Source organism: Loxodonta africana, chromosome 7 (assembly GCF_030014295.1).
Source record: "Loxodonta africana isolate mLoxAfr1 chromosome 7, mLoxAfr1.hap2, whole genome shotgun sequence".
Taxonomy (NCBI): Eukaryota; Metazoa; Chordata; class Mammalia; order Proboscidea; family Elephantidae; genus Loxodonta; species Loxodonta africana.
The window spans coordinates 24,701,461-24,716,507 of record NC_087348.1 but is presented as its reverse complement, the minus strand read 5'-3'; the positions used below and the strand labels follow the sequence as shown (position 1 = coordinate 24,716,507).

The following is a 15,047-nucleotide window of genomic DNA, read 5'->3' as shown; positions in this document are numbered from 1 at the left end:
CCCAGTTTTTAACATCTAGTGTTAAATGTGCTTTTTCGCATGTGATCTCATTTGAATTCATGAAGGTCTACTAAAATAAGAAAGACTGGGAAGAAAGTAGAGTTCCAAAGGGCATGATTTTTTTTTTTTTAAATTGTCAGTGACCATCTAAGATCAAAACAAATACCTCCTGATTCTAGGCTCTAAGCTGCTTCTAGATACATGCTTTGTTAAAAATGACCTATGCTTTGTTAAAAATGACCTTAGCACCAACAATCTTGAAATACAAACGGCACTTAAATGTAACATATTCCAATCCTCTTTTTGTTGTTATGAACAACTTCTACTTTAACAATGTTGTTGTTATTGTTGTTGGATGCCTTCCAGTCCATTCTGACTCATAGCAACCTTATGTACAACAGGATGAAACACTGCCCTGTTCTGCACCATCCTCACAATTGTTATGCTTGAACCCATTGTTGCAACCACTGTATCAATCCACCTCGTTGACTTTAACAATAATTATGGCATTAAAACGTGTTCTAAAATTTGAAAATTATAACTTTTTACCACTCTAGTGACTTGACTCGATGGCAACTAATGAAAAAAACAATCACTGTAGTGGAAAGAAATTTTCTCTCATGAAATAGATTAAGTTCCAAGAGAATATTCTTTATTTTTCCAGCTCTACTTTAAGTCCATGGCATGGCATAATGGCCAAAGCAAGATTTTTTATTTCCCCTAGCATAAAATATTTTCAAGTAGTAGACCTATTAGCAAAAAATTTAACATCTCCTGCCAGTCCAGAGTCCTTGCTATTGTGATTTAGCTCTTCTTTGAGCCCTGGCGGTGCAGTGGTTAAGAGCTTGCCTGCTAACCAAATGGTCAGCAATTTCAATCTACCAGGCTCTCCTTAGAAATTCTATGGGGCAGTTCTATTCTGTCCTGTGGAGTGGCTGTGAGTTGGAATTGACTCAACAGCAATGGGTTTATTGTGCGAGGTTGTAGTCGAGGTCTTCGAGGCTGTAACACAAAAGCTGAGACAGTTCTTCCCCCATGGTGGGCAATAGCCCAATCTCCCACTTCTACCTCTAAGGGCTTTCAGAGACTACATTCCATAACTTCCCAAAACCGTTTATCCAGCCAGGTTTCAAGAACTCTTCATTCTTTAGAAAATGCAACCTGCATTATGAACATAATCATACATAACTTAGTATTGTCACTTCTCTCCAGAGTATATATTTGGGGATCATAAAAAGTAGCCATGGCTCAAATTCCAGTTATCTAAGTACACCTAGTCTTTTGTTCAACAATTTATACACTATGACAAAATTTGGGCTTGGTTTTGGAGATAAAAAGAGGAATAAAATACAGTTTTAAACCCTGGTAGCATAGTGGTTAAGTGCTACAGCTACTAACCAAAGGGTCGGCAGTTCAAATCCTCCAGACACTCCTTGGAAACTCTATGGGGCAGTTCTACTCTGTCCTATAGGGTCGCTATGAGTCCGAATTGACTCGACAGCACTGGGTTTGCTTTTCTTAGTTTTTTATTGCCTTCAAGAATATTACAGTTTAGTGAGCTTTCAAAGACATTTCAAAACCCAGTTAGAATAATAAGATTAAGCTTCTGTATGTAACTCTATGAAAGAAAGACAAAACTCAAAGAAATGAAAAGTTATCAGAGCATTCTTTCAAACTTTCATTTTTATGTCCTTCACATGGTCCTCAATCACCTAAGTGTGGCCAAAAGAGAAAGTTATTCAAATCACTGTCTCCTCAAAAGGAAGAAAAGCTGAATTGAAAATATAAGGTGATACACACAATGTTAGATACATAATAACTGAGCTCTTTTAAGACCATAGCATGGAACTGGTTTCCCAGCTGTACCAAAAGGAATAACACCAAGGTCACCAGGAACACATCTAACAAAGAACAAGTTTAGGGGCATCAGTTGGATTTCTTATGATCAAAGTGGCAAAGTATGAGACAAGGAAAATTCTAATATTTTAATTCATGACCTATTTATTAATTCTTTCACAGAAAGGAACAATTGAATCCCAAAATCAATGGAAGAGAAAAATTTTACCAAAGTGAAGGAGTTCATACTTTTAGGGTTTACAGTCGATTTGAGGTTACAGAGAGGGCTCTTTTTCATGTTCCTCATCATTTATGTCATCAGTCTCTTAGGGAACATCACCCTGATTTCTCTGATCTGTGCTGATTCACGGATCCACACACCCATGTATTTCTTCATTGGGAACCTCTCATTCCTGGATCTCTGGTATTCCACTGTCTACATCCTGAAGATCCTAGTGACCTGCATCTCTGAGGACAAAAGCATCTCCTTTGCTGGCTGCCTGGCTCAGTTCCTCTTCTCTGCTGGGCTGGGATACAGTGAGTGTTACTTGTTGGCTGCCATGGCTTATGACCGCTATGTGGCCGTCTCCAATCCCCTGATTTATTCCCAAGCTATGTCCCCAAGGTTATGTACCAGTCTTGTTGCAGCTTCATACCTTGGTGGCTTTATTAACTCAACAGTCATCACTAGTGAAACATTTACCCGGAACTTCTGTGGCAACAATATCATTGATGATTTCTTCTGGGATCTTCCCCTACTTGTGAAGTTGGCATGTGATGTAAAGGACAGTTATCAGGCTGTGCTATATTTCTTACTTGCCACCAATGTCATTGCTCCCACTGTACTTATTGTTGCCTCCTACCTCTTCATCATCACTGCCATCTTGAAGATTCGCTCCACCCAAGGCCGCCTCAAGACCTTCTCCACTTGTGGCTCTCACCTGACAGCAGTCACCTTGTACTATGGCTCCATTCTCTTCATTTACTCCAGGCCAACCACTAGCTATACCCTTGAACGGGATAAATTGGTGTCAGTGCTCTGTACTGTGGTGTTTCCGGTGTTGAACCCCTTGATCTATAGCTTAAGGAATAAAGATGTCAAATATACCCTGAAGAAAATGTTAGACAGAGCAAAGTTTTCTTAAGTGAAAATAATTTGTAAGCAATGGCTATTTGTTAACATTGTCTCCATTTCATTGTTATCAGCCTGTACTCTTAGAAATCAAAATTTAAAAAAGGAGCAAACAGATAAAAAATAATCAAGTTATGTAGAAACACCATTTTGCATTTGTCTTTTTAAATCATGTACTAACGTATTTCAATATATTTTTTAAATATATGGGGCTGGGGTATTTGGAAAAACTTCTGTCTTCTAGCTTAAACCAGAGTCTATTAAACTGCTGGGAGAGATGGTTAAAAGCTGATTTTTTATTTCCACTTGAAAGTTCATAAGTTCTCTCTGTTTAGTTTTTAATCTATAAACAGGAATAATACAGCTGGTTATGTAACCATTGTTCAGATTAAATGGATTGAATGTCTTGCTTCAAATCCTGTAGTCCATGGGTGAGAAAGGAGGAATGTAAATCCAGAAGTCCCAACTCCAAAGGTCCTTATCCTACTTATTGGGAGAGAGTGAGTTAGGGAGTAGTAAGGAAAATACCTACTGTTAAAAGGCCTTAGAAAGAAGTTTGATTCTGATTCTTGATTTACCATGACATAAAAATGACAGGTCTCATTGGCAACAGCCACAGGAGGGAACAAACACTTTTGGTTAGAGGCACTGTGAGCTTTCAGGAAAAGATTTTTTTTTCCTCCATCAATTAAAGAATCAAGAGCTAAGTTATAGAAGCTGTATGAGAGAGGTGGAAATAGAGATGGATACACAGAAAAGGAGACAAAAATAGAAAGATTCCAAAAATGTTAAATTTAAAGGAATACGTAGAGTGAAAATCTTTATTGGAGGTAGTGATTTATAACCATTAACCCAAAATCAAACCAAATCCATTGTCTTCAAGTCAATTCTAATTCAAATTGTCCCTATAGGACAGAGTAGAACTGCCACATTGGATTCCCAAGTGTGTAAATATTTAAGGTAGCAGACTGCCCATCTTTATCCTGAGAAGAGACTGGTGGGTTGGAACTGCTGACTTTCAGGTTAGCAGTCAGGCACCTTGAACAGTGCATCACCAGGGCTCCTAATAACTATTAAGGTATGCAAATATTTGTATTTGTTTGCTTTTTCAGTTTTATGTATGATGAATTTATAATTAAGTAACAGAGACTGTTTCCTTGTGATAAACACTTTTCTTAATTCTAGTATATTTTTACGTATAAGACATGAGATTTTACAACACAAAAAGGCCCTATCGCTGGTTTCCAAGAATGGATAGTAGTTTGCTGAAGGACAGGACAAGGAAGAGTAGCCTGGACAGAGAGAACAAGGAACGAAATTATGGACCACAGGATACATTCTAGAAAATCTAACTAGTAAAATTTGGAGAATTTTTATTATCAGACACATTTAGTGTTTATATGCTGGTTTAGATCAAAAAGAAAAAAGTTAACTTTTAGTTTTAGTAGAATACTCCTCATTTCATCCTGTTCTAATTAATTTACCATCCCTAAACTCCAAGTGAGATCTAATTGAGTCTTTGGGGGCTGAGGTAAGTATTTCTGGGCTGCTATGTGGAAGAAGTCCCAAAGGACAGCTGAGGAAATGCATATGTCCCCTCTAACTAAGGCAGGTCAAAGCACCAGAGAGGGGACTGTGTGTCATTTCCAGGAATCGACCTTGCCAACAAAGGGTAAGCACCTGGAGTCAGGGCCAGCTAAGTGGTTTGGCCTCTCTGTGACCTCAGCTGCAATTGGAATGGGGCTGCAGAGTCTGGGCAGGCCTTCAAAGGATCACTGTGTGCCAAACTCCTATGTGCACACACACACATAAGTTCCCTGCTCAATTGCATTCCAACCAAGATATATCTGATCCCATCTAGAATTGGAGGTTCAGTCCAATAGTTACACTAGGGAGTCACTGGCTGGTGCAAAAGTTAGCGTGCTTGGCTGCTAACCAAAATGTTGGCAGTTTGAATCTATTCAGAGAGGTCTAGAAGAAAAGCCTAAGAAGCTACTTGTAAATAATCAGCCATCGAAAACCCTGTAGAGCACAGTTCTGTTCTCCACACTTGTGTCACCATTAGTCAGGATTGACTCTATGGCAACTGTGTGTGTGTGTGTGTGTGTGTGTGCTTAGTTACTAGGAACTGCTCTTTATCTGGGGATATAGCAGTAAACAAAACTGACCCATCTTTCTGCCCTTGAGGATGTTGTATTCTGGTGAGTGAGAAACAGACAATTCATTTTTAATGAGCAGGAGTTGGAGGGAAGACAGTAAGTCTGGAGGAGAGTCTGAGTACAGAAGGAAGGAAGTAGAGTGTAGGGGTAGGGTGGGAATGGAATTTAAATACAGTGATTAGGATGGACCTTACTATGCAAATAACATTTGAAAGGACTTAAAGGAAATGAGGGAGTGAGCCATGCAAATCTAAGGGGGAAGAGTGTTCCAGGCAGAGAAGACAGACAGCCTAAATCTCTAATGCTGGGCCACGCCTGGCATGCATGTTTGAGAAAGAGTGAGAGAGCCAACAGACTCAGAGCACAGTAAGCCAGAGGGTGTGAGTTAGGAGACAAGGGTGCATAGATAATGAAAGGCCGGCTCATGGAGGACCTTTGGACTATTGTGTAGATTTGACTTTAACTTCAGTTAAACTGGGAACCTTAAAGGGCTTCAAGTATAGGAGTGACATCACTTGACTTTTTTTTTTTTCTTTTTCTAAAGGCCCATAATGGCTGCTGTATTCAGAATAAGCTGTAGGGGACAAGAGTGTAGGCCAGTCAGGAGGCCAGCGCAATGCTCTTGGCAAAAGATGGTCGTGGTTTAGACTGGGATGGTAGCAGTGGAGGGGGTGACAAATGGTCAGATTCAGGATAAGTTTTGAAAGTTTAAAACAACCACAAAAAAGTAAAATAAAATAAAATAAACAGTTACTATGGAATCAATTCCAACTCACAGTGACCCTACATGGCAGATTAGAACTGCTCTATAGGGTTTCCAAGGAGTGGCTGGTGGTTTCCAACTGCTGATCTTTATGGTGAGCACCTGAGCTTTTAACCACTGCACCAGAATATCCTGGAAGTTTGAAGGGGAGGTGTATAAGAAACTTTTAAATACTGAGGTGCCTGTAGACCTAGTAGGGGAGATTCCAGAACTAAAATTAAGCACTCTGTTCAGAAATTGAACTGAGGGCTTTACTTTACACTCCTGATAACCACTAGGCTTCTGTTAAAGTTGCCTTTTGAAAAACAAAGCTCAGTCGTAGTGTTAGTTATGCTAAGAGTGTTCCCTTAGCTGGCTTTAGAAAAAGCTTCATTCGATTATTAAAATAAATTAGAGCCTATAGGTAAACCTGTTGTTTTAACCTTAAAGAAGTTCCCCTAGTGGCACAATGGCTAAGCACTCAGGCTTCTAATCAAAAGGGTGGTAGTTCGAATCCACCAGCCATTTCCGGGAAACCCTATGAGGGTAGTTCTGCCCTGTCCTATAGGGTCCTTATGAGTCAGAGATTATTTACACTTTCCTAACTAATGATTAGCAGTTCAAATCCACCAGGCACTCCTTGGTAACCCTATAAGGCAGTTCTATTCTGTCCTATAGGGTCACCATGAGTTGGAATCCACTCATTGGCAAGTTGTCTTCAGTTAACTAATGGTTGGGTCACTGATGGCACAGTGGTTAAGAGCTGGGCTGCTAACCAAAAGCTCAGCAGTTTGAATCCACCAGCCACTTCTTGGGAATGCTGTGGGGCAGTTCTACTCTGTCTTATAGGGTCACTATGAGTCAGAATCAACTCCATAGCAGGGGGTTAGGTTTTTGGTTTTGAGTAACGAATGTTCAGTTCTGTATCCAAAGATTTAAATTAAGTTGGCCCAGCTGTAATTATATCACTAAATTCCATTTCACCAAACTCTCATGTTGAAATTGCTTATACTTTTCATTTAATTATTGCGTTAGTTAAAATGTATCAAGTATGAGAGATTTGTGTTAGACTAGAAACTGATGTAAAGAAAGTTTAACAATTAATTGCCACCCTTGTAAATCTCACCTCTTTTCTTGCCATTACTCCGATGTGAAGTTGTTGTCAGTAGTCACTCTGCTTGCTAAGTATCTCTTCGCTTTGCCTGTGAGGCAGAGCACACCATTACAGCCCAGACTGAATGCATGCTCTCCTGTGGTTCACTCCTCCAATAAATTTAATTTGTTTAAATACCAAATTAGAGTGTCCAGTGGCTTCACGAGGACAGAGGTAAGAAAGAAAGAGAGTAGGATAACTATAAATTTTTGCCTTGAGGAACTGGAATAGTGAGATTTTATTAACAGACAGGGAGAATAAATGAACTGGTAGATCAATTTTTGGAGATTGCTGCCCAGTTAGGGTCCGTGCGCTGAAGCAGTCGAGCCAATGATACGTACTCCAAGTCAGAAAGAATGAGAAAGTTTATTCAGGAGATGTACACATCACTGGGTACCTGACAGCAACACAGACTGTCTCTGTGGAGTCCCAAAAAGCTATTTTACTTCAGAGCTTATATAGAACTTCTACAAGGGTTAGAAGTGTCTTTGTAGCCCCCAGATGGCATGGCCAGAGGACTTATTCATTACAAGATAGTGACAAAAGTCTATCAGACTGAAGAGATACATGTTGGACATCTCCTTATGAGGCTAAAGATATACATGTCAGACATCTGGGCTCTGATTTCCAAATTTTTCCTATGGGTGAATGGTGTTCCAAAGTCGCAGGTAGTCCAATAGAACAAAACAAAGTTATTTGCATCAGATCAAAAAAAGAACAAATTCATCAGCATTAGGTTAAAACAAAGTCATTAACAAAGATATGTGAAGGAGGAGGCAGGCAGAGGGAGGAGAAAAACTTAAAGGTTCATCATGGCATTAGTTATGTCAATATCTCCATTGGCCATTTTGGGAAGGAGAAGACATACTGGGGAGTATTAGGGTCACAAGATATAGAGCAGGAATTCAGTTTTAAACATGCGAAGTCTGATATATCCATTACTCAAAGGATCTTTTAAAATTACAGAATCTTATCACTGGTGAGAAATCTAGACATCTTCTAGTTGTAAAAATTTTAATGGAAAGTTATAGTAAGGAAATCCATGGAAAGATTTATGGGGATTTCTGAACCTTCTAAAATTTTGGGTGATTATACATATGTCCTTTTTTTTTTTTTTAATTGGTGATGTGGAAGAGTGGAAACACTTTTTTTTTCAGGATCTCAAAGAGATCCATTATTTCAAAAAATTAAGAGCCATTTATTATTTGCAGATAAAGAAATTCAGGAAGAGAAGAGTTAGAGAACATGCACAAGCATACAGTTTGGATTTTTAGTAAAACAAAAATGAGACCGCAAACCTTGAAGTGAAAAGAGGAATGACGTTGTCTTTCGTCCATTATCTTACTTCAACCAAAAGTGATACTGACCTATGTACCCAAATACAGATGTGTGCAAAAGGGCTCTTAATCTGTTCTACCATACTGTATTGCTGCAGCTGAGGTTTTCTGTTCTTACCTTTATGATGGATTCTACAAGAAAGGATAACAAATTGAGATCATAAAAGGTCAGTGCTGGAAAAAGGATCAACCAAATTTTTTGTATGGGTGAATGGTGTTTCGAAGAGGAGAGGCGACATTCTTCAAATAATGAAGGTGATTAGTGTCAGGACTGGGTCCCAATCACAGGACTCCTCAATCCAATGAAATTTCTACTTCTAAGCCTGCCACTTTTTTGTCAAATTACGTAAGAATAAAACCAAAAGTCTGTTGCCTTCAAGTTGATTTCTACTCATAGTGACCCTAAAGGACACACCAGAACTGCCCTGTGGGGTTTCCAAGGAGTGGCTGGTAGATTCAATCTGCCAATTTTTGGTTAGCAGCCAAGCTCCTAACCAATATGCTACCAGGGCTCCCAACATAAAAAAGAGGTGACAAAATATTAAACCTTAAGTTTTAGAAAGACTGTGGTACAGCAGTTAAGAGCTCAGCTGCTGACCAAAATGTCAGCAGTTCGAATCCACCAGCCACTCCTTAGAAACCCTATGATGCAATTCTACTCTGTCCTTAGGGTCCCTATAGGTTGGAATTGACTCGAAGGCAATGGATTTGGTTTTTGGTATGAATGATATCACCATTCTGGCTTATACTGACTTTTTGTAGAAAATTTTCCTTAGTTTTCTTCCTCAGGCTGAGCTTTTACTAGTGTCAGGTTTATTCCTCTCACTCAGAATAAAAATATCTACCATAAAAAATATGTTAGGTATATTTGATGTCAGACACCAGGCATTTTACTTACATTTTCCCTAATCCTCAATTTATCTTATTACATAGGTATTGTTCTAACCTTTTTTAGATGTGAAGAAACTTAAGTGGAGGGGTTGATAAGAGATTTTTCCAAGTTTACAGAGCTACAAAGTGGTAGGATTAAAATTTGAACTCGGATACCATTTTCATTATGCAATCCTGCCTATATCAGACCTGTCTGCTCTCAGCTAGTCTTGTTTAAGTGTCTGTGGTCAGCTGTTAGCTCATGTGGGGCTGGATAATCTAGAATAGCCCCACTCACATGTCTGGGGGTTGCTGTCAGAGAACAACCCTTCTGTGTCACCCTAGGGTGACAGAGACAACACTTCCAGATGTCTCATTATCCACCAAGCTAACCCAGGCTGGTTTACATGGTGGTGGCAGAATTCCAAGGTGATTAAGAGAAGCATCAAAGCCTCTTGAGACTCAGGCTTAGAATTCATAGGTCTCTGTTTATGCTGCATCCTATTGGCCAGAGTAAGCCACAGGCCACCCAGATTCAAGGAGTGGAAAAACAGGCTCCATTCTTGAAATCAAGACCTGGGAAGAATTGTGGCCACACTTTTTTTTTTTTTGGTTGGGCGGGGGGAGGTGGGAGGCATGGCAATATACCATGTAGATTATTGGTTTGTGATTTAGTTTACCTTTTTCTGTTTTAAACATTAGATTTTGGGTAGTAATAAATGGGATGAATTTGTAATAGTTATATTGAACACAGAAGTGAGAATGATGATATAATACGGATGCTTTTAATGGAATGTTCTAAAGTTATTATCAAATTTATTTACTTACCCTTTCCAAGATTTTGTAGTTTCTTGTGAAAAAAATAGATGCAGGGAACTTTTATTACCAACACTTATTTTGAGAGAATCTTGTCTTTAAGACTTCCTCAGCACATCAGGATAAATTACTATGTAAATATAAACTTCTGTTTGTAAGGAGTCTGAGACTGCTAGTTGTTGAGTCCTGTCTACCATGATAAAGTCACAGTGTATACAAAAAAAAATTTTTTTTTTTTTTCCTAGTAATTCTATCCGGATGTTTTAATGTCTCCCTTTTCTGCCTTGGAAACCCTGGTGGAGTAGTTGTTAAGAGCTATGACTGCTAAGCAAAAGGTCTGCAGTTCAAATTCACCAGGTGCTTCTTGGAAACCCTATGGGGCAATTTTACTCTGTCCTATAGGGTCTCTATGAGTTGAAATCGACTCAACGGCAATGAGTATGGGTTTTCTGCCTTTATCTTTACAAGACTTATCTCTGCAAGTAATAGAAGAATAAAGAGTTCAGAAGTTCTTAGTTAAGAGGAAACCTTTGTTTCCCTTCAATACATTTTCTGACCTGCAGCCAGAGTGAACTTCGAAGCTGTAAATCCAGTTGCATTACTGGCATACCTCTGAGATATTGTGGGTTTGGTTCCAGACCACCGCAAGAGAAACACACTAATTTTTTTGTTTCCCAGTGCATATAAAAGTTATGTTTACAGTACTCTGTAGTCTATTAGGTATACAATAGCATTATGTCTAAAAAAATAATGTACATACTTTAATTAAAAAATACTTTATTGCTAAAAAATGCTAACCATCATCTGAACCTTTAGTGAGTCATAAACTTTTCGCTGGTGGATGGGCTTGTCTCAATGTCCACGGCTGATTACCATGGTGGTGCTGAAGCTTGGGGTGGCCCTGGCAATTTCTTAAAACAAGACAATGAAGTTTGCTGCATCTATTGACTCTTCCTTTCTTCAAAGATTTCTCTGTGATATGCAATGCTGTTTCATAGCAATTTACCACAGTAGAACTTCTTTCAAAATGAGAGTCAATCCTCTCAGAATCTGCTACTGCTTTATCAACTAAGTTTATGTAATATTCTAAACTCTTTATTGTCATTTCAACAATGTCCATATCGTCTTCACCAGGAGTACAGTTCATCTCAAAAACTCACTTTCTCTGCTTATCCATAAGAACCACTCCCTCATCCATTAAAGTTTTTTTATGAGATTTCAGTAATTCATTCAGTCACATCTTCAGGTTCCACTTATAACTCCAGTTCTCTTGCTATTTCCACCACATCCGCAGTTACTTCCTCCACTCAAGTCTTGAACCTCTCAAAGCCATCCATGAGAGTTGGAATAACTTCTTCCCAAACTCCTGTTAATGTTGATATTTTGCCTCCTCCCACGAATCACAAATGTTCTTAATGACATCTAGAATGGTGAATCCTTTCCAGAAGGTTTTCAATTTACTTTGCCTAGCTCCATCAGAGGAATCACTTATCTATGGTAGCTGTAGCCTTAAATAATTTATTTCTTAAATAATAAGACTTGTAAGTCAAAACTACCCCTTGATGCGTGGGCTACAGAATGTATGTTGTATTAGCAGGCATGAAAACAACATTAATCTCCTTGTACATCTCCAGCAGAGCTCTTGGGTGACCAGGTACATTGTCAATAAGCAGTAATATTTTGAAAGAAATCTTTTTTCCTGAGCAGTAAGTCTCAACAGTGGTCTTAAAATGTTCAGTAAACCATATTGTAAATAGATGTGTTGTCATCCAGGCTTTGTTGTTCCATTTATAGAGCACAGGCAGAGTAGATTTAGTGTAATTTTTAAGGGCCCTGGGATTTTCAGAATGGTAAATGAGCACTGGCTTCAATTTGAAGTCACCACTGCATTATCCCCTAACAAGAGAGTCAACTTGTCCTTTGAAGTTTTGAAGCCAGACATTGACATCTCTTCTCTAACTACGGAAGTTCTAGATGGCATCTTTTCCAATATAAAGCTGTTTAGTCTACATTGAAAATCTGTTGTTTGTTGTTCCACCTTCATCAATTATTTTAGCTAGATTTTATGGCTAACTTGCTGCAGTATCTACAAGAGCACGTGCTTCACCTTGCACTTTTATGTTATGGAGATGGCTTCTTTCCTTAAACCTCATGAACCAAACTCTGCTACCTTCAGACTTTTCTTCTGTAGCTTCCTCACCTCTCTCAGCCTTCATAGAATCAAAGAGAGTTAGAGGTTTGCTCTGGATTAGGTTTTATTTAAGGAATATTGTGACTGATTTGGTCTTCTATCCAGACCACTAAAACTTCCTCCATGTCAGCAATAGACTGTTTCACTTTCTTATCACTCATGTGTTCACTGGTGTAGCACTTTTAATTTCCTTCAAGAACATTTCCTTTGCATTCACAATTTGGCTAACTGGTGCCAAAGGCCTAGCTTTCAGCTTATCTAGGTTTTCGACATACCTTCCTCACAAAGCTTGATCATTTCTAGCTTTTGATTTAAAGTGAGAGACATGCAACTCTTCCTTTCACTTGAACACTTAGAGGCCATTGTAGGATAGCCATTGAAAGATTATTAATTGGCCTAATTTCAATATTGCTGTGTCTTAGGAAATAGGGAAGCCCGAAGAGAGGGAGAGACACAGGGAATGGCCCATCAGTGGAGCAGTCAGAGCACACACGACATTTATCCTTTAAGTTCACCATCTTATATGGGTGCTGCTTGTGGCACCCCAAAACAATTACAACAATAACATCAAAGATCACTGATCACAGTTCACCATGACAGATGTAATAATAATGAAAAAGTTTGAAATGTTGTGCAAATTACCAAAATGTGACACAGAGACATGAAGTGAGCACATGCTGTTGGAAAAATAGTGCCGATAGACTTGCTTCATGCAGGGTTGCAAAAAAAAATCTTCAATTTGTGAAAAGTGCAGTGTCTTCGAAGTGCAATAAAGAGAAGTACAACAAAACAAGGTGTACCTACACTACCTCTTAATGACAGTGGCTTCCATTTTGCTGGCTTAAAGGCCAAAATTCTTAACATGGCTTCCAATAAGCTTTGTGATTTGGTGACACCTCTAGCTCATCAGCTAGTGCCTTGCTTCACACCTTTTTTCTTTAACCTTTCTCAGTTCCTTGAACTTCAAGGGCTCAGATACCTACTCTCTTCTTATGGGACAAATCTCTCTCTCTCCTTACCCCTACAAGAGACAGATGTCTGGCTCAAGCTTGTCAATTTTTGTCTGTTTGTTTGTTTTCGATCTCATTTAAATATCTCTTCTGGGAAGACTTTTTGAGCAGTAGATCAGAAAGTGTATTTTATTACTTATTTACCTCTTAGGAGAAAAAACATGAACTACAGTGATTGATACCATCCAGATTTTTTCCATTTTAAGCCAAATTATATCGTATTAAAATTATATTTAATAAGTCCTAGCAGTGGTGTCACTACAGTGGTATAGGGGGTGTGAACCACTCCAAGTGACATTATCAGAGTAGGTGACACCGAATTGTCTACAGCAGAATTTTTTTAATAGAAACATCCCTGTGTTAAAACAACAAAAATATTTTTTATAAGCCCAGTTTGCATGTATCAATATATCTACAAGGCTAAAACTCTATGCTAGTTTACTTTTTGAACTTTCGAATGCCCTTGAGTCAGAACTGCCATTATTATCCAATTACAAGGTTGTTTCCAATCGTGGTTTCCTCTACACACACCACAAACATACACTGTTTACTTTGTTGCCAGTGTTTTTATTGTCAGTGATTTTGTTAAATTTTCTGGCATTTTAGTAGTGTGGTAACTAGTATTTGTGAACCTGTATCTGTAACTTTTTTGAGAATGAAGTAGTAATTAAAGGAAAAGAAGGAGTGATATAAGGGAATTACGATTTATGAGTAACATTAGCACAAAAAAAACATTATCAAGGATTATGTATGGTCTGGTAGGGAGGAGGCCTATAGTGGTGTGAAAACCATGAGTTATCACACTGTGTGACATCAACCCTAGTGATACCGCTAAGTCCCAGATATATTTTCTTGTATGAACAAGTGATATCGTAGCAGAGAAAGTTCAGAATAACCTTTGAGATGGTGACAACCCAATTTTTTATATATTAAAAATATATTAATCACATTCCAGTCAAGACAACATGTATTCAAGCTTAAGCAGATTCAGAAGTAATATTATAGTGTACATATGGATGGCAGCACAACACAATAAATCTACCTGTGAAACTCTGTCTGTACGAGATTATTATGGGGAAATAGGTTATAGGAGTAATCTCATTTTGTTGAAATCTTGAGTGGATAAAGACAAGTAGCCAGAAAGAATGTTCGGAAGGCCTATTTAATGCAGCCTTTGGAGAACCTCAGGTGTAAGGCTAAAGCATCTGTACTTTATGTGCTAATGGGTACCATAACTAAACCACACCCATTGCTTATGAGTTAATTCCCACTCATAGCAACCCTATAAAACACAGTGGAACTGCCCCATAGAAATTTCCAAGTATCGCCAGGTAAATTTGAACTGGTGATGTTTTGGTTAGCAGCTGTAGCGCTTAACCACTATGTCACCAGTGTTTTAGAGATCCATTATGTACTGATTGAGAAACTGAATAGTTTTCAGGACCCCAAGCTGCTTTTTTCCACAGTGTCATTAATCAAGTCATGTATTTTCTGAATATCATCAGCCACTCTTGAAAAATTAGTACACTCATGACTCACTTCTTAACAAGAAAGAACAGTAAAGCTTGAGCTAGAGTACTTGGGTTGGCATTGTTCTTACAATGCTGACTTGGGCTTAGCCCCAAAGCAAATGTTTTAAACATTGAAATAAATTGCAGTCCTCTCTTGGATTCAGCTTTCTCTCACTGCCATTAGAGCACGGGGGAAACCAGTTGGCTACTGAGATATCAGCCAAATTCAGTAATGTTTTTACTGTGATGCCTTAATTGACATACTCATTTACTTCTGACAATAGAAAAAT

General features: G+C 38.5%; 1 protein-coding gene across 1 annotated transcript; it reads left to right on the top strand.

Moving 5' to 3' along the window:
- The first annotated feature begins 1,958 nt into the window (after positions 1 to 1,958).
- Positions 1,959 to 3,068, top strand: LOC135231839 (olfactory receptor 9G19-like). Its single transcript, XM_064289036.1, has one exon. It carries the CDS (start codon positions 2,046 to 2,048, stop codon positions 2,979 to 2,981), a length of 936 nt encoding a protein of 311 aa, XP_064145106.1. The 5' UTR covers positions 1,959 to 2,045; the 3' UTR covers positions 2,982 to 3,068.
- Positions 3,069 to 15,047: the final 11,979 nt, after the last annotated feature.